We start from the raw sequence: 20946 nt of genomic DNA, 5'->3' as shown, positions 1-20946 counted from the left end.
AGAATTCTTAGATGTGGGAAATACTTTCACCTCATTTTTCTCTCATTTTCTGGGATTCCAATAATTTGGGTAGGACCCATTTGAACCTCTGCGGAGGTAAAATATAGGCTTAAACTGGCCTGTCCGTGATCCATCGACATACTTTCTTGTGGTGGCCAAAAATTATACCGTGTGCTTATATTGATATGTCTAAAAAAGTTAATATTTTAATTGGTACCTACATATATTATAGAAGTTGATGTGGTTATAATTCCAGCAGATCTAATTAAATTAATAGTATCTGTCTACAAGGATAGAAATAAGAAAAATGTATAGAAAACTAGGTATATTAAATAATCAATATAATACTCTAATAAATTTAGGAGGAATATGTTGAAATTATGATTCATCATCATTCCACATATTTGTGCCTATATTTTATAGTCTAGTTAACAATAAAATTTTATGAGTTAACCTTGCCATGAAAACATTCTCTTCTTCATTGCAGACTTTTATATATAGCTTGGGAACATAGCCATGATCATCTTGATGTGCTTTTACACATTTTAGTCAATGAACCAAGATGAACTTACAGTAATTATATTTTTGCTCATCGGTCCAGATTTTATAAATTTGAATCTCTGTTCCTTGAAAGAGAGTCTGTGATGATTAAGTTAGTGAAAACTTCCGAGCTTATTAACACAAAGAGAAGATAGATACATGGGAGAAAAAAAAAACTTTACTATGTCTAAATTATTTTTACTAAATGATTATTGCACAACCTTTAAGATATTTCTGAAACTTGGATTATTTCTCAAAATGACTGAGTAACAACTATATATAGTAAGATGCTTTCTGGGTATTTTCAGAACTCCTAGTTATAACTATGCACCAAATATGGATAAACACTGGATCATGCAGTACACGGGACCCATGTTGCCCATCCACATGGAATTCACAAATGTTCTACACCGCAAAAGACTCCAAACTTTAATGTCGGTGGATGATTCTGTGGAAAGGGTAAGCTCATAAATTTACCTCTATAGCGGTTTCTACTCAAGTTTTCCTAGAGCTGTTTTTGCTGATTCTGTAATGCCTCTTAATGCCTCTTAATTTTATGTTAAATTTCATGTTAAGTCTGTTAGTTTGGTGATTTTATCACCTCACCCATATCTTGTCCCCCTTCAATCTACCTCTCCAGGTTTGGTTCTTAGGGACTCAGTGCCTAAGAGGAAATTTAAGTCATAACATTATAAATCAGGGCTACATCCATAAATAACTTCAGTAATATTTACATTAAGCAAATAATGTAAATAAGCAAAATAGGGGGCTGGAGTGATAGCACAATGGGTAGGGTGTTTGCCTTGCACGCTGCCGACCCGAGTTCGATTCCCAGCATCCCATATGGTTCCCTGAGCACTGCCAGGAGTGATTCCTGAGTGCAGAGCCAGGAGTAACCCCTGTGCATCGCTGGGTGTGACCCAAAAAAAAAAAAAGGAAAAGAAAAAGAAAAAGAAAAAGAAAAAAAACAAAATTGGTCCCTAATGATATTTTGGAGATGTTTAGGGAATGTGGTGGACTTGAAATTAAGTCCATGCCCCCTAAACAGGGGGCAGTTACTTAGCTCCAACTCACTTTTGCCCAATAGAAACATGAACCCAGTCTTATCTGGTCCCTTCACTTTGTGTGCGTGTTTGTTGGGGGGGGGGCAGGCAGGGGGTTGTTTGGTTACACTGAGCGATGCTAGCATTACTTTTGGCTATGTGCTCAGGGAACATTCCTGGCAGTGCTTGGGGGACTATATGGGATGCCAGGGATTAAATCTGGGTGTGCCATGTGCAAGCAAATGCCCTACCTGCTGTAACACTGTTGCAACTCCTCTCCTCACTTTTTTTTTTTTTTTTTTTTTTTTTTGCTTTTTGGGTCACACCCAGCAATGCTCAGGAATTACTCCTGTTTTTCACTCAGGAATCACTCCTGGCAGTGCTTGGGGGACCATATGGGATGCCGGGGATTGAACCCAGGCTGGCCACGTGCAAGGCAAACACCCTCCCTGCTATACTATCACTCCAGCCCCTCTCTTCACTTTTTAAAAAGAAGTCAGAAAGACAAAAATTTTACTTGAAATTTTGTGAATTTTAAAACATAAGACAAATAAGACTTGCACACCGACTGTGTTGAGCTAGATTGAGTTCAGAAGCAGCCTGCCTTTTATTTCTTTTAGATTTTGATGACTGTAAGAATAATACTAAATTTTGCTAGAACAATGGATTTTTAAAGTGAAAACGTTAAAGTTTGATGGCAAGGTCATTTTTTCTGGAGGCAGATTCTTTTTTTCTAAGTGAATGAAAACCTTAAGTCGGGGCTGGAGCAGTAGCACAGCAGTTCGGCAGTTTGCCTTGCATGCAGCCGACCCAGGTTCGATTCCAAGCATCCCATATGGTCCCCCGAGCACCTGAGTGCAGAGCCAGAAGTAACCCCTGTGCATGGCCAGGTGTGACCCAAAAAGAAAAAACAAACTTAAGTCAGATGTGTCAGATTCCAAAGAGTTACATTTCCACTCTGTCACTGAGCTTTATCCTTCCAGAATTGTAAGTAACTGAAAAATTTGGTTACTGCTTGTGTTTGGCTGCAAGAGTTAAAGCAACTCTTGCCTTTTGAAAATAATGGGAAAAAAATTTTAGGTGAGATCATGACATGCTGTGACCCTGTTACACCACCACACTTGCTTCTGACTTCTCTGTGTGTGCTTGCCGTGTTGCAGCTGTATAACATGCTTGTGGAAACAGGGGAGCTGGAGAACACATACATCATCTACACTGCGGACCACGGCTACCATATCGGGCAGTTCGGTCTGGTCAAGGGGAAGTCCATGCCATACGACTTTGATATCCGTGTGCCTTTCTTCATTCGTGGGCCAAGTGTAGAACCCGGATCAATGTACGTACTTCGGTTTTCACAATCCACTGCCATAACTTATGTATATCTGAAATAACTTTATAACCAGTCTTAGTGTCTGGTTTCCTCTCATCCCAAACCAAAAAAGGGTATAGGCATGCTGGTTATTTAGAAGATGAAAACCCACCCATCTACCCCCACTGCCCACCACATGTTAAATTAAATAGTTACTATTTTAAAAGGAAAGAAAGAAAAAAATAACTCAATGACTAATTCTCTCAAATTGACCAGACTCCGTAGCCCATGTGCCTTGGGGCCCCGTTTCCAGACAAAATGTTGTATTTAATTGTCTTTGAATCAGAGATGTACTGTCATTTTAAACAAACAAATATAAAATAGTGTCATCCTGGAAGGTTTTGTGGTGTTGATGGTTTTAGGCCACACCTAGCGGTTCTTAGGGGCTGCTCCCAGTTCTGTGCACTGGGGTCATTACTGATGGTGCTCGGGGAAGCATGCAGGGTTGGCAATGGAACCAAGCCTTCTGCATGCAGAGATGTGCTCGATCTCTCTGACCCCAATTTTTATTTTAATTATGACTAAATAATTTTTTAAAGGAAATGAAAAATTTAAAAGCCTGATTCTCTTGCAAAAGAAGCTTAAAGACTGAAGTTCTTTTTCTGTCACTGGGCAAGTTATTGCATCCTTCCATCTCGAGCTTCCCAACATAAAACAACCCTAACCTGTTGTGACACTCACCTTTCGTACAGATAAGATTGTGCCCACAAAACGCCAAAAGAGCGCAGTAAAAAAGAATTCCTGTAAAAAGCAGATGCTGGAGCGGTCCTTTTAGAGCCTCTAGCCTAGACCCCAATTCAACAATGGAGAATCACAGCACGGCCCGCTGCTGCGTGACACTCATCCTAAGGGAAGGTGACACTGGCCGTGTTTCTCTGAAGAATGTTATTGCATAACTTTGGATCACTAGAAATACCTTAGGGAGGGGTGTTGGGTCTGTGAAAGGCTAAGTAACAAGAAATGCATTTACCTAATTTTTAAAAAATGAATTATTTTCAGAACATTGATTTTTAAAATCCTAGTTCAACTAGCATTTTAGAGTATAGACATCTTTCCAGCCCAACTCCCATGAAAGTCTGTGCTATTGGCCACTCAGCCACTCTGGCCAAATGCACCCACCCTCTCCTCGGAGATCAGATACGAGGGCAGAGGCTTGGGGGGTCAGTGATTCCCAGTGTGCAGAAGGCAGCCTTCAGCATCCCGTCTCCACTAATACTGGCTCCAGGGTCTAACCACTGTCCCTTTGCAGAGTTCCACAGATTGTTCTCAACATCGACCTGGCTCCAACCATCCTGGATATCGCCGGACTCGACACACCTGCCGATGTGGATGGCAAATCGGTCCTCAAACTTCTAGACCTGGAAAAGCCAGGTAACAGGTGTGTCAATTTTTTTTCTTCCTCAGTCAATCCCTAAGTCCACGGGGTGCCAGAGCCTGCCAGTACCTGAAAGAAGGAGAAGAAAGTTCTCTTTGCCCAAGAGGATCACCCCAAGGGGTTTGTGAATAGCCCATTGATGGAGAGGCAGTCGTGGCCTGTGGGAAGTGAGAGGTGTTTCTTTCAATAAACTTAGCACAGATCCATTGGGGAAAACATCCAGATGCCAACAGTAAATATTTGCATTTTGATTTCAGATTTCGAACAAACAAGAAGGCCAAAATTTGGCGTGATACATTCCTCGTGGAAAGAGGGTAATTATTGGTTCCTGGGGCGCTTCTGGGAAGCGTTCCTAGCAGGCAACTCTGTGGGGAGCTCCTCCACCTCTTTTTTTGTTTGTTTACTAAGCATGCATGTTTCGCAAGCCCAGTCACAAAATTGAATGTTTGCTACTCAGTCTTTGCTGGTCAGCTGAGTAATGGCTGCATCATAGCTTCAAGAATCAATTCTCACATAACAGGAGCATAAAACTTATAAGAAGCTTGTATTACATTTTTGATCTTTGCTTTCCGATCGGACCAATCTCTCAACTTTCCCAGCCATAATTCTTAAGACCTGTATGAAATACTCTTTTCTACTTCCTTTCCTTATGTTCCTTTTTTCAGTTTTAAATGAAGAAATAAGTTCAATTACAATTATGTCAAGTCGATTCTGAGTTTCTCCCTTTTGATTATTGTTTGGTATCTTGTTTTTCTCCAAATATATATTGAGAGAAAAGCATTTATTCAATTAATTTATATACAGAACTATAAAGTTGAACAGATAGTACAGCAAGTAGGGTGCTTTTCTTTTTTTTTAATTTTTAAAAAAAATTTAGCTACCAAGAGTACAAAGTTATTTATGACTGGGTTCAGACATACAATGTTTCAACAAGAATCCCTTCGCTATTATCCCCTTTTCTCTACCAATGGCCCCCACCTGCATTTGTCTCCCACCCACCAGTCTTCCTCTATGAGAGGCACTCTGTGTGTGTGTGTGTGTGTGTGTGTTTGTGTATGTGTGTAACAGGTTACTGATAAGGTTTCACAACACTTTCGGCACCACCTCCTCCTTCCAGTTGGACACTTCCCTTATCCATAGACGTTGCCGCATCCCTGTCCTATACCCCGGCCCCCTCAAGTGGCATGTTTCCTACTGAATACCAGTTCTCATGCAAGTAGGGTGCTTTTCTTACAGACTTCTGACCTAAGTTTGATCCCCAGCAACCCATATGGTTCCTGACCCTGCCAGGAGTGATACCTGAGAACAGAGCCAGGAGTACGCCCTAAGTACTGCCAAGTGTGGCCCAGCCCACCCCCTCCACCCTCCTTCCCACCCCCACCCAATACTAAACATTTCTATCCAAGGTTTTCAAAGTAATGATGTGGGATGGGAGAAAAATTGTATTCCATTTATAATTTTTACAAAGACTACATCAAGTGTTGAATCCTCATGCACAGAGCTTCACCAACATTCTTACTGAAAATCCTATTCTCACTTCTCATTGAGAAACTTTTCTTTTTCTGTCAAAGGAAGTTTCTGCGTAAAAAGGAAGAAGCCAACAAGAATGTCCAACAGTCAAATCACTTGCCCAAATACGAAAGAGTCAAAGAACTGTGCCAGCAGGCCAGGTACCAGACGGCCTGTGAACAACCTGGGCAGGTGAGTGACCCACCTTGTCGTTACCTCCTCTCTGCTGTTTTATTTGGGATGTCAGCATATAAGATACTGTACATTTATGCATCAATAAGCTTATCCTGGCTGGCAGGGAATGGGAATGCTACTTGGGGTGCCTCTCCCCAAATTGCGAATCATCTCCCTGATCCATGTGTTCCAGGCTGGGACTCCTCACCACTGCATGGGATTCCCCTGTTTATTAATGATGGTGCCCCTCTTCATGACATTCCCCCCTTTTGAAACCCGGATGTCAAGAATAATAGAGATAATTTGTGATATATGTCTTTAATGTAATAAATAAGCCACATTTTTTCAGTACAATTGCTTGTGTGAATATATAAATGAACACAATGTTTAGCAAAAGAAAAAAAGATGGTATGCTTGGAGACTTCTAAATTTCAACTCAGTTAAACAGGACTAGTTCAAAAGAGCAGATATGTATAGTTCAAAAGATCAGAGACTGATTCCGTGTTAACGAATCAGAATCCAGAGATGGTTAAACCACAACCATCCTTGTGTTTTCTATTAACTGAGTTGAGAGGTTCCTATGAGTCAAATCATGCGTGGATGTGAGGCCAGTAGGCAGAGCGCTACCCCCCCGCCCAAAGACTTGCTGTTAGCACCCAGGACTAAATTCAGATATCAGCAATCCAGAGAAGGAGAGAATCTATGTTTCAGATCAGGGGTCGAAAGGAAACATAATGTGTTGGTTGATTATTTTTACATAAAAACATTCTGACATCAAATGTTGCAATAGAATTATCTTCATGAACAGAAATGTTACTATAAAACTTAAAGTCACCTGTGGCACTGTAACACTGTTGTCCTGTTGCTCATCGATTTGCCCTAGGGGCACCAGTAACATCTCCATTGTGAGACTTGTTGTTAATGTTTTTGGCATTTCAAATACGCCACGGGGAGCTTGCCAGGCTCTGCCGTGTGGGCGGGATACTCTCGGTAGCTAGCCAGGCTTTTTGAGAGGGACCGAGGAATAGAACCCAGGCCAGCCACGTCCCAGGCAAACACCCTACCCACTGTGCTATCATTTCACCTGTATTGTCTATTATATTAACTAAAATTAAAGAAATGCCAAGTAAGAACTAAGAGAGTGAGAACCTATGGACACAGATTTATTTAAACAATTTTGGGTTGAAATTTATGTGAAAAATAATGTTATTTCTTGATAATTGAGGAGCTGAACTTCTGCCTAATTCATTGCAGTTAAGGATAACACTTAAGAAAATTGAAAAATAATAATCACTGAGAATTTTTCATCCGTAAGGCACTGGATATGAAGTTTTTTATGTATCAGTTCAATTAATCCTCATATCACATCATCAAGTGAAATAGGCATTGTCATCTCCATGTTGCAAGGGCATAGCTGGTTAGTGATAAAGCTGTAACACAAATCAGTTGTAAGATTCAAACACTCAAATACTAGAAGTTACACTTTCTAGGTAACTTCCAAGTTACATTAACTAGGTAGAGAGAAGTTCAAGTCTTTTGTCTCTGTTTCTGTCTCTGTCTCTGACTGTCTATGTCTCTCTGTATCTCTCTCTCTCTCTCTCTCTCTCTCTCTCTCTCTCTCAACATCTCTGGCTTCTAAATGTCTATACAATTAATATCAATTCAAGATTTCAAACACCTGAGATAGATAGTTTGGCAATTATTCAAATGGCCTCATTCATTTACTCTTATTATATGGTATCTAGTTTATTGAAGAGACATTAATAATAAACAACTTGATCCTCATTCTTTCTGTGTTTCCTCATGCCATTTTGTACACAAGGATTCCTTTGAAATAGAAAAGAGTTGGGAGAAAAGTTGTTGAAAGAAGGGATAAAACCAGATCTTTATGGTATTCTAGTAAGTCTTAATTTTCAAGTGTTTAGTAGAGAAGCTTAGAACTATTCATTATATTTTAATTTGAAGTCTTCAAGTCCTTCTTATGGAAGCTCTAAGTATTATTATGACTAAAACCTTGGAATTGTTTTGCAGCTGAAAAATGATTTTTATGAGCCAGCCTCAATAAGCTAATTTACTTTTACTCAGGAGTTGGACGTGTTCAGTGTTAAATATATCTCATGCAAATTGGTGATCTTGTTACTATTTCAGCTCTTTAAGTGGCAAGCACTATAACCATTTGGGAATAAGGTACACTGCCTACCTTTCAGTATACAGTTTTTCAAAGCTCTTCAGATGGCTTGTGCTGAAATTTTAATATATGTCCTAAAGGGCAAATATAGCATAAACTAGATTATGGTACTTTGGCACAAGCTGTTCACTCATGTGCTGAATACTATGTTAAAAAGTTCATTTTGCTTTCTTATATTTTTCTAAACTGGCTTTGTCCCTATGAACCACTTTCATAGCTGGCTCCCTGGAATTTTCCTCTGCTGCATTATTTCTCCATGAATCGGTCTGAATTTAGATCCTATCACATAGATACATGAGAACATTAACAATGATCTCTTTTAGAAGTGACTGAATTTGTGGAACAAAGAATTAGATCATGCCGCTGATTTGGTGATTTCTTCCTATACAGTGCTATTTAAATTGTCGGTCAAGATTCTAAGGACTTCAAGAAAATTTTGAGCTGAAAATAATTGTCAATCTACATGTCAAACATGATAGCTTAGTTGTATTTCTATTTATAGAAAGCTTTATATTTTTGCCCCTTGTCCTTTCTGTCTGGTTACTAGAAAGAGACTGTTTTTAGTTTCAGCATCACTGACTTTATTTTTTGTTTTCTTGGGGGGCCACTCCGTCAATGCTCAGTCTTGCCACTGGTTCTGTGCTTAGGGATTACTCCTGGTGGGGTTCAGGGGAACATATGGGTGCTGAACACCGGTTGGCCGCATGGAAGGCAAGCACCTTACCTGCTGTACTATCACTCTTGCCTTTTATCACTGACATACATTTTTTTAGTATAATTCGATAGTATACAGTACTATTAATAATGGTTTCTCATGTACATAATTCCAACACCACACCTATCACCAGTGTATGCCCTACCCTCCCAAGAACCACAACACCTTCTCTCCCAGCAATTCCCCCCACTCCCCCATCACAGATCACTGACTTTATTTTTTTATTTTTGGGGGCGTCACACCTGGTGATGCACAGGGGTTACTCCTGGCTCTGCACTCAGGAATTACCCCTCGGTGCTCAGGGGACCATATGGGATGCTGGGAATCGAGCCCGGGCCGGCTCCATGCAAGGCAATTGCCCAACCCGCTGTGCTATCACTCCAGCCCCACACATCACTGACTTTAAACAGAGAAAGGGAGAAGTCCAGTATAACCTGATTATGTGATTCAGGGTTAAGGCAGCAGTTGAGGCTAGAGCTCATTTGCTTGTGCTTTGCTCATTTGACATGATTTCATGTGTGGTCAGTGCCTGCTTTCTCTCCCTCTGACCAAGATTACCTGCCTTATTTCAAAAACAACACAGCTTCCCTTTTGGCTTGACCCAGCATGTAGAGGAAAAATCATCCCAATGAGCACCATCATTGCTGTTCCCAAAAAGTTGATGCATCCCCCTTATTTCCATACCTTGTGCCTGGCCACCTGACTTGTTGGTTTGCATCATGTGGATGCAGAGAGGAGAGTCAATAAAGGGAAAAGGGATTAGAGTTCAAATGGTTTGGAATAGAATAGAGGCTATCCACAACTCTTTTAGAGTAGTGTTGTGTCTTCTGGGACAAGATAATTGATTTCTCCTGAATCTCAGGTTTTCTGGCTCTTATGAGAAAATTACTCCCACTCTTGTGAAGATAAAGTGATACTACAGGTAAAGTGCTAGAGAAACTTTCCAAGGATGTGTGAGTGTTGGGTGTTGGTGTCTTCTCTCAATATTCTCCGGTGGTTTCAACCTTTTATGTGCCTTCAGACCCACACCAGTCTGAGGCTGATGGTTGAAAACCGGCTTGAGGCCATTTACCTGTTGTTTTCATTCCTCTAAAGCCAGAGGGAATTAAAATGGGCTGGCATCCCAGATACTTGGCCCAGTCTCCACTATGTGAACAGATCTACTAGCGGGGACTAATTAAGACAGCATGCACACATGTGTTTGCATTATTTCCATGCTCCTGAATTAATGCAAGACTGAGTGTGAATTCCCATCACTCTCTACTGGCATTGCACCCCCAGGCACAGTTACATACAGACACATAACATATGCAAGCACATGCACATGCGCACAACACACACACATAACACACACACACACACACACACACACGGACAAATTTTCACTTCCCTCTGTGAAAAGACAGATTCAACAGAGAACATGGATTGGTGCTGCTCAGATATTTCTGCAGATTCAAATTGCCTGGGGAGCTTTTGCAACTGCTAAGGCATGGCCTTGCTCTATACCAGCGTTTCTCAATCTTTTTTTGACAGTGACCCATTTCAAGCTTGTTTTCTTTCTGTGACACCCCTCTTCCTTCAGTCTTCCTTCATGTTGGTATACCCTAGTGTTATGCCATGGCCCCCATGATTTTCAACTATGCCCCCTTTGGAATATGTTGGGCAGTAGATGGAAGATGATAGGAGACCAAGTGACCTCTGAGAAGCACTGCTCTAGATCAACCAGATTAAAACCTCTGGAGATGAGGCTAAAGCATCTGTGTTTTAAAACAAGGTTAAGAACCCCAGGCCTAGAATCACATACTATCAAAGTTAGAATGAGGCTTAAAATTTTACTACCTGAATGATATCATTTTCCAAGTTTGATAATTTAGTTCTGAAAACAGAAGCTATGAATCCAGTGTGAGATCTTGTATCTCTTCACTCCCAGGTTCAAAACTTCCCTGAAAATGCTGCCTCAGGAAAAGTACAATTGGCTGGGTTTTCCTTTGAGATTATCACTTGGTAGACATTTCACATGAAAGAAGTCCTAGGTATAGAACCCCCATAGCCGGAAATGGGCACTGTTGCTCTCAACCATAAGAGAATCACAAAATCAATTTTCAAAAGTTTGGGTTCAACCAAGAAAATTAGGTCAGAAACTCAGTGAATGGGAAATAGGTAACTGCGGCTTTTTCTCAAGTTCTTCTGATTGATGTGAGCAACCAAGACTGAGAACTCTACATGTCAGTTGAGTAATCCCATCCTTCTCACTATAGAGTATAGATGTTAGTTTTCTAAAATAAGAGCTCCATGAAGGGAAAATTCCTCAAACATTCCATTTTAAAGTACATTTTGTGTATTTTCTAGCACAGGGATGGGGGGGTGGAGAAGATGGTTCTTTATATGCTCTTATAGAGCAAATGTCATGCCCTTGTGTTGAAAAGCAAATTCCAACATTTTTGCAATTCAGTTTGCCCTTTTTCCCCAAAAAAAAAAAACTCTTTTTAGATTGCCTTCTGTTGTATCAATGATGTGTTTAGAATCCTAAAAGGAACCCAGCTAAAGCAGAGGAAATGATAATGTAGCTCATTGACTGAAAGTTGGTTTAGATCCAGCATCTAAGTTCTCATCCAAAAATTACCCCTCTGTCCATACTCCCTCCAACCTCTGGTGACCAGCTGCAGAACAGGAATTTAAAAAAATATGTACCCTTAAGATCTAGCTAGAATAATTGATGACCTGTTTCCAGAAGCTCACTGAGTCCTGGTTAAAGCCACATGGCTACTGAGATTAAATATCATTTTCCTGGCTCTTGTGTGAGCAGAGGGGAAGGCCAGACCAGGACCTCACTGCCATACTGAACCTCATGGGGGTTCTGAACATCCACACTGAAGAAAAGATTCAGACAGTTATGTGGCTACTTTGATGCCATGACTTTTGTATGCTTCCAAAACGCAGTGCGCAAGGTGAAATCTCACATTTGATGATGTTCCAGTCAGAAATAAACGCAAGTCCACTTTACTCATATGCTATGTAATAACACCTGACCCTATTTATGTTGCTTCATTTATCCCGAGCACTCTAACCATCCTGTCTTGGCCAGGCTCTCCTCTTCCCTCTCTCTTAACTGTAATACTCTCTTGATGGACGCTGCTTCTGCACTGCCAGACTGTCTCGCTCCCATCCCCACTGGGGTATACCTGAAGCCTCATGGTCCACCGCAAATCAATCTCCTCTCTGATTGGTGTTTTCATTGCAGTTCTCCTGGGATTCCATCACGTGCCCACAGTTTTCTTGCTGGGTGATCATGAACAACTTATTAAACCCACCTACCTCAGATTCTTCATCTGTAAAAGGAATGCAATAGGGTCAGGGCTGTAGTAGAGTGGGTTAGGCTTCTGCTTTTATGCAGCCCACCCAGATTCAATACGTGGCACCATTTGTGGTCCCTAGAATCCCATCGGGAGTGATCCCTGAGCACAGAGCCAGGAGCAAGTCCTGAGCACCACTGGCTGTGTCCTCATCCCTGACCAAATCATGATCATAATAAAATGAACATAATAAAAGACTTTGTCTTGTAGAGTTTCTGTAAACCCCTATGAGTTAAATAGCTTACACATCTGAAACAGCACCAGACACAGAGCTAGAACTCCACAAATGTTGACTATTGATTATCCGCCCGGACAATTTCCCTATTTTATCTTCTCCAAACTGCAGGTATCACACTTGCTCCAGTGCCCCCAACTTGACCTTTCACACATGATCATCCAGATTAGAATCTAAAGAAAGAAGGGGCTGGAGCAGTAGCACAGCAGGTAGGATGTTTGCCTTGCACGTGGCCAACCCGGGTTCAATTCCCATTATCCCATATGGTCCCCTGAGCACCGCCAGGATTAACTCCTGAGTGCAGAACCAGGAGGAACCCCTGAGCATCGCTGGTTGTGACCCAAAAAGCAAAATAAATAGAAATAAATAAAAATAAAATAAAATCTCAAGGAAGGAGGCAAGGGAGTTTTTCAGTGGGAGGCAAAACCACCAGGAAGGCACAGCTGGTTCTCCAGCACTGCATCACCAGGCACAATCAGGAAATCCTCTGGCCCAGTCAGTCCAATGTCACTTGATGTGGTCCCCAGGTCCCCTGAGCAGTGCTTGAAATCCTAGAAATCAATAAATAATAAAGTCTAAAGGATAAAATGTTTCCACTGCTTCTTCCTTTCCACTCGCCCTTCCTCATCCCATCTCAGGAGAAATAGAAAAGGAATCTTCTCATTACAAACAGCTATTTCATATTTGTGAGAGAAAGTTTGGCGATGCCACCAGTTGAATGGAGTGTTGAGATGGTGTCCTTGGAATTCCCTGGTGCTGAGATGAAAATTCTAAGCACATGTTCACGTGCAGGTGATGTTTTTCAGGATGCTGGTCTGGCATAAAGGATAATAGGGTTTTCAGAGAATTATTGTAGGACTGTTACATTTCAGAAAATATGATTCAAACCGCATTGTGAACAAATGTAATGACATAGTAATGGAGAGCTAATCTGTATTTGCTAGTGTGTGTATAATTAAGCTTTCTTTGCAATGTACCTTTGAAGAAGTTGTGCCAGACGTTCTTTATTTTTTACTCCTGAAAAGGGACATGGGTATGGTATAAATAAGAATATAGGACCAATCTAATAAATACATGAATGCAAAATATAAAAGCTATGATGATTATTTAGTGGTTACCTCAGGCAAGGGAAGTAATCAGAGTTCTATGATCTTCTAATATTGTACTAATTACTTTGTATGACCTATTTTACACCTCAGAAGTATTTTATAAAATAAATAAAAACTTTGTTAGTGGTGGTGGTATGCAGTAATTTTGTACCAAAACTTTAACAATATTATAACAACCTAAAATATTATTTTAAAACATAAATAAATATCTGCTTAAAAATCAATGAAATACAAGCAGGTAAGGCACTTGTTTCACATGTAGCTGACCTGGTTTGATCCCCAGTAATCCATATAGTCTCCCAAGCACCTTCCAGGAGTAATTCCTGAGCACAGAGCCAGGATTGGCCCAAAAACAAAAAAAAAAAAGAAAAGAAAAAGGAATTTTTTTTTTGATTTAAGAATTTGGAGAGCAGAGAGAGAGAGAGAAAGAGAGAGAGAGAGAGAGAGAGAGAGAGAGAGAGAAAGCAAGAGAGTTTCTCCAGAAAGGAAAAAGCAGAAAGTACCCCATATAGTAAAATGAATTACACATCCTAAGTTGTGATGGAGGCACCCCCAGAATGGAGATGCACTAAATCAAATTCTTGAAGTAATAAACTGTGTGTACTAGAAGGATAATCATATTAGCAATTCCTTTGTTGAAGCTTCCACAGGCCAAGTTGTTTGTGTATGTTATCTCTGATGCCCTTGATCCTCCAAAAGCTTAGATTGTATAGTTCATGTGGTCAAGATCTCATAGCAATGTGAAAAAAAGGATATCCTAATCCAGGCTTTTCCAGCAAGCCTTTATTCAGTAAGCACTACTGGTTTGAATGGTCATTTGTAAGTACTAAAAAGTACATAAGTGACATGCATTACTATAAACTATTACTCTAATAAATGGGTTATGGTAACTCTTTAGATTGTTGTAAAGATTAAAAGGATAAACTTACATAAAGTGTTCTGGAACAGTGCCTGGCAGCAAGTCAGAGTTTATTAGATGACAAGAATGATGAGTAGAGGCGGGAGTGGGGGTGGGCGGTACTGGAGACATTGGTGGTGGAAATACACTGGTGGAGGGATGGGTGTTCCATCATTACATGACTGAAACTCAAACATGCAAGTTTTGTTACTATAAAAAAGGAGAAAGAATGATGAGGGTGAAGATGGTATTTAATGGAATTGTTTGCAAGGCATTTGACATATTTCTCATTTGGTATGATTCCTCCAAACAAACTGCACAGTTGAATTCTTCTACCAAAGAGTCAGCTTTTCTTCATCATCAGGTATTATGTACCAAGAGATATTTATATCCTTAATCAGAAGCACTGAGACATAAATAGTAAATGGAGTAAGTCAAGGCTGACTTTAGGGAATAATTCAAGAGTATGAGGTGTGGTTCTATCCCAAAAACAAGATTCAGTGTCAGTGGAAAAGCTAAATGAAATAATAACCTAAGAACGATTTATGTAGTTTATCTAGAACTTCACCCATAATTAGTATGCAGAAGTATTTGTGGAATGAATACATGCTAAGTTATTATGATGTTGTCCTAGAAAGCAGGAGAGGAATTTACAGCAGTGAGTAGCTTGAGAAAATGGAAGCAGATTTGGAGATATTCCAATGCACTGATAAATTTAAGGCATAGGTATAAGCAAAACAGATGCCATCTGTACTTCTACAAGGGTTTGTTTAACTAGCTTCTTCTGAAAGGGACTGCACTTCTTATTGGCAGTTGCCTCATCCATGTTCACTCTTTATCTCACCACTGAAGTTTTCTGCAATGAAAAAATACCTTATTATTTTGTCAATTTTAGTAGCTTTCAAACTGAGCAGTTCATTCTTTTTTTATTTTTCTTTCTTTATATGTGTGTGTGTGTATACATGTATATTCAGGTATTGAGATTGTGTTGGGCTGGAGCAATAGCATAGCGGGTAGGGTGTTTGCCTTGCACTCAGTCAACATGGCAGACCCGAGTTCAATTCCTCTGCCCCTCTCGGAGAGCCCGGCAAGCTACCCAGAGTATCTCGCCCACACGGCAAAGCCTGGCAAGCTACCCGTGACGTATTTGATATGCCAAACACAGTAACAAGTTTCACAATGTTACTGCGCCCGCTCGAACAAATCAATGAACAACGGGAGGACAGTGATACAGTAATACAGAGATTGTGTTACACCCATCTGTGCTGAGGGCTCCTGGCTTTGTGCTCAGAGGGCTCCTAGTTCCATGCTCAGAAGAATCATATGTGGTGCTGAGGGTCGTCCATGTGCAAGGGAAGAGGATTAACCCCTGTATTATCTCTCTGGCTCTCATTTTAGTTATGGGGTTATGTTTTGGAGTTTGTTTGGTGGCTTGGGTGGGGGGCACACACAGTGGTGCTCAGGGCTTACTTCTGGCTCTGTGCTCAAAGATCACTCCTTGTGGGGCTCAGGAATAAATGCCAGGTATTGAATCTGGGTAGGCCATGTGCAAGGCAAATGCCCTACCCACTCTTCTACCTCTCCAGCCCCTTCATTTTGCTTTTTTTTTTAAATCACCTTTTTTTAAATTGAGGCATAATTTAAATATAACAAAATAACACTTAATTTTGATTGCAATGGCAAGTACAGCATGGCATGTAGAGAACATAAGACCTAATATGCTGAACATTGTTTGCAGCCACTTTAGAAAGTCCTTTTGTCCTCATTTGTACTATAATTGTAGATGAATCAGCCTGTCTCCAGCTCCATCTAAATCTCTATTATTTTTGGTTTGGGATCACACCTCACAGTGCTCAGGGACGACTCCTGGCTCTGTGCTTAAGGTTCACTCCCAGCAGTGCCTGAGGAGACATGTGGTGTCAGGGACAGAGATAAGGCATCCCACATGCAAAGCATGCTTTGTAAGCACATGGCCTTTCCCCCGCCCCCCCCCTCCTGTGTTTAATCTTTATTACTAAAACATAAAGCAAAGCTCTGTAACAAAATATATATACATTTGGTGCTTTAAGCAAAGTTAAACCTGAGACAAAGTTAAATCAAGTTAAGTCTGAGAATCTTAACATAAGTCACCTGAAGTAACACATTCACATCCAAAAGATTTCAACTAATTTAAACAATTTATATTGAGCACTAATTCCTGTACAGCTTATTATTACTTGTTTGACTTCAGCTTCTGCCATGAACATTTGAAATGGGATTTGGAGTTCCCAACTTTTACTTGGTGCAATAATAAATATACACACCCCCAAAATTGTTTGATACCTTTTTTCCCCAAAATAAAAACCTTCAACAAGAGATTAGAAAACTTAATACATATTATTTCTCCAAAATGAGTAAATGACATCAATTCTAATTCTTACTGAAGCATTTTTTAAATTCATACCTAGAGCTTTTAAAGATTCTTTCTTCCCTTCTCTCTATAGACTTGCTAAGTAATATGACTATTTTAGTTATAACTATTTCAAGATTTTATTACAAAATCATGAAAATTGTCATGATACTGAACATTAAGATGACTGTGGAAAATGTGTGCTAATTACATTTCATAAAAATTCATTGCTTTCTGAACACTGAGATTTTAAAGCTTTTAACTACTTGCTCTAATAGGGTTGATGACTTGTTCAAAGGATTCATAGTATAGAAAATAATTGACATTTTTGTCATTGGCTTTTATTATATGTAAGAACGTGTTTAAGTGTATCTCTATGTAGTGTCAGTTCATGTAGTATTATGTTCATATACCTGCAAATATGTGAATGCATTTAGTTTTTTTGTTCCTTTCCCTTTGTGGGGGGTGCAGGGAGGGGTGTGTATTTTTGTGCCACACCTGACCGTGCTTAGGGCTTACTCCTGGCTCTGCACTCAGGGCTCTCTCCCGACTGAGCTTAGGGAATCATATGGGACACCAGGGATCAAATCTGGGACAGCCATTTGCAAGGCAAGCACCCTATCCACTGTACTATTCATCTAGCCTGTGTATTTGATTTTTCAATCAGTGCCAAGGACAGAGTCAGCTCCCAGGGGTGGTTAAGTTGGATTTTTCAGAAAACGTACATTTCCTGCATCTCCATCTCACTGGAAATCAACAAGGAATTTGGAATCGGAAGTAAGACTAAGTCACTAAAACTGCATTTGTGTGCTTTCTAGAACCTACTTTTACCTTCAGCAATCCCAGGCAAAAATAAATAATTAGATACCAGGAGCATTTTTAAAAAATATATTGCATAATAGACTGACGCGCTGCCTACTGCACTAAGAGGGCTGCTGTAATAGGGGCTGGAGCGATGGGCCAGCGATAGGGTATTTGCCTTGTGCACAGCAGAGAGCCCTGCAAGCTACCGAAAGTATGTCGCCCGCACGGCAAAGCCTGGCAAGCTCCGCATGAGATATTCAATATGCCAAACACAGTAACAACAAGTCTCACAATGGAGACGTTACTGGGCCCGCTAGAGCAAATCGATGAACAACAGGAGGACAGTGCTACAGTGCTACTACAGTGCTATTGTGTAATAGAAGTAAAGTATGTTTTGCTGTTGTTTAATTAGTTTGTTTGCTTTTGTTGTTGTTTGGAGACCATACTCAGCAGTGCTCAGGGCTTAGTCCTGGCCCTACACTCAGGAATTTACTCCTGGCTGAGCTCAGAGGACCATATAGGATGCCAGGATTTGAACCCAGGTCTGCCGTATGCAAGGCAAGCGCCTACTCTCTGAACTGTATCTCCAGCTCCTTTTTCACTGTGATACATGCATAAGAGCTAGTAATTGCACTAAAGTTAATATAAATTGGAGCAATGAAAAGATATAAGACTATTATTTTTAGCAATGAAGGTGACCATAATTTTTGCTCTGATAGAAAATTAGAGGATTTCTCTTTCTTTTTCTTTTTTTTGCTTTTTTTTGGGGGGAGGGGGTCACATCCAGCAATGGACAGGGGTTATTCTTGGCTCATGCACTCAGGAATTACTCCTGGTGGTGCTCAGGGGACCATATGGGATGCTGGGAATTGAACCTGGGTCAGCCACGTGCAAAGCAAATGCCCTACCCACTGTGCTATCGCTCCAACCCCAGGAAATTAGAGGACTTCTTAAACTTCTACTTGATGGGCAATTGTGATGCCACTGGTCACTTCTGCTGCTACTATGGGCATTAAGTAGTCAACTCTCCATTTTTGAATGTTCAAAGTGGAGATTACCCGAGTGGTTGGATAAACCAAGCCATTTGGATTTAAGACAGAGATATAGACACTCACACATTACTTATTTCCAGGTTTTTGGAACTATGAAAGTTTATCATCTACTAGGCGATATTTACACAGCTAGAGTTCTAGGTGGCATGTAATTATCTCCTAATAGAGTTGTGCATCATTTTTGAAAACATTGTTGAGAATTTCATAGCACTTTCTCAAGCTAATTGGTCATATCTGAGAGAGCCGAAGCCTTAATGTGAAGATCAATCATGTCCACTGCAGGGAGGGGAGCTCAAATCCGGACCCTACTGGACCCAAGCCACGGAGTATAAAATAATTTACCGGGAGAGAGAAAAGGTTTAGGTGAGAGCAATGCAAGTTTCTTAGAGGAAAAACACACTGGACTGACACAGTGGAGGTTTCTGCAGAGAAAGTCTCTCCAGCATTCTTTGGGAAGTATTTTTGATGTTGTTGATTTTATGATATGTGTCTGAGCTGCAAAGGTGAGAAGTTCCTGGTTTCTATAGATTTGTTTTTTTCTGGGAGGTGGGTAACAGGAGACATGTAGCTAATTCTGGAAAGAGAGTGAATTGCATGTAAGGTGTTCTGAACTAATCATTGTGAAGAAAGTAAATATGTATATAAAATAATTTGAGCTTCTACTGGGAAAGAAATAGTGGGACTGGTTCTAGGACTGAAAAAGAGAGGATGCAGAGAATGTCTTGTGGGGCCATTGACTTCATGACTCTGCATCTTGACCCATTATGTGTGGTCGTATACCATTCTGTAAACCGTCTTGGCTTCTAACCAAGATCATCTAAGATCCTTGTATTGGGCACTTTGAAACCAATGTAGCACCCAAGGATAGCCTATTGATGTCATACAAGTATCTAAATAGCATGTGTAAAGCCATTATGGGTGATACATGAAAGAATTTTAATATTTTTAGACACTATTTTATATGTACTTGAAACTATATAACTGGCACAACAAACACAATTTTGCAAATATCATTGCTTTGGTCACACTTGAGAAATGTATCCCTTTTCTCAATGCCTCTTTTGCTGATCACAACACCCAAAAGGAGAAAGAGAACAAAAGGGAATGCCCTGCCACAGTGGCAGGGAGGGATGGGGGGGATGGGGAGATGGGGGGGAGAGATATCATCCTGGTGGTGGAAAATGGGCACTGGTGGAGGGATGGGTATTTGATCATGGTATGACCGAAATCCAAGCACAAAAATTTGTAAATCTACAACTGTACCTCATGGTGTTTCACTAATAATAATAATAAAAAAAGAAATGTATCCCTTTTAAGTATAAGTAAATTCCATATTTAAATCCCATATAGAAAGCCCATATTTTTTTAGGGAAAAGAGTGACGTTTGCTAGCCTACATGTTTTAACAACGGTTGTAAACTTAAATGAAGATGAATTTTTGTCCTGCTTTCTTAAATTTATATTTTAGGGTGGGAGGAGAAAAGGGGAAAAAAATTTTATAAGCAGTTGGTTTCTTTTTTGTTTTTTCACAGCGATTTTTTAACTTGGGTTTTGGCTTTGGGGTTTTGTTGGGGGGTTATTGTTAATTTAATTTATCTTGTTTCATTTTTTGCGGTGTCAAGGATGGAGCCCCCAGTCTCCCACATACAAGGCATATTTTCCCACTGAGCCACATTCTCAATTCTGATTATTTTTTTTTCATAAAAGTAAAGTTAAACTGTATATACAAAGAATCACATACATATTTATGGGGATTCCTAGCACAGTGCTCCCCCTTTTATTCACTCGGAGTTTCACTTACCAAAACCTATGGGGCCAGGGATAGGGCAAATACACCACTAATTGACCTCAGCAACGCCCCCCTTTTTAAAAAGAGATGGAAAAGCTCATACAATAAACACTGGGTCAAGTTCTAGAGCCTGAGGGGACATTGAGGGTCTGGGGGATACCAAACCCCAAGGCTGTGCCTAACAATCCAGGATTGAGTCTGCAGTATCCTTGACATTCTTGTCTTTTACTTTTCATTTCTTACTGGATCACAGTGAGATACAGAGTTACAAGGTTTTTGATGATTGGGTCTCAGTCATAGAACATAGAACATTCTACTGTCCCTTTACCAGTCCCTTTACCCACCACTAGGGTCCCCAGCAACCTGGCTTTTTTGTTTGTTTGTTTTTGGGGGTTTTTTTTGGGT

At 40.3% G+C, this 20946-nt stretch overlaps 1 protein-coding gene across 6 annotated transcripts in view; it reads left to right on the top strand.

Moving 5' to 3' along the window:
* SULF1 (sulfatase 1) overlaps positions 1 to 20946 on the top strand; it is a 185275-nt gene that overhangs the window by 136592 nt on the left and 27737 nt on the right. For all 6 annotated transcript variants that reach the window (XM_056109095.1, XM_056109034.1, XM_056108884.1 and 3 more), the window contains 5 exons: positions 849 to 999; positions 2744 to 2919; positions 4202 to 4330; positions 4585 to 4641; positions 5899 to 6028. In XM_056109095.1, coding sequence (XP_055965070.1) covers positions 849 to 999; positions 2744 to 2919; positions 4202 to 4330; positions 4585 to 4641; positions 5899 to 6028 — 643 coding nt within the window. The remainder of the gene's footprint in view (positions 1 to 848; positions 1000 to 2743; positions 2920 to 4201; positions 4331 to 4584; positions 4642 to 5898; positions 6029 to 20946) is intronic.

This window comes from Sorex fumeus, unplaced genomic scaffold (assembly GCF_029834395.1).
Source record: "Sorex fumeus unplaced genomic scaffold, SorFum_2.1 ptg000002l, whole genome shotgun sequence".
Lineage (NCBI taxonomy): Eukaryota > Metazoa > Chordata > Mammalia > Eulipotyphla > Soricidae > Sorex > Sorex fumeus.
Note: the sequence above shows the minus strand (reverse complement) of the source record. Positions and strands in the feature narration are given on the sequence as shown.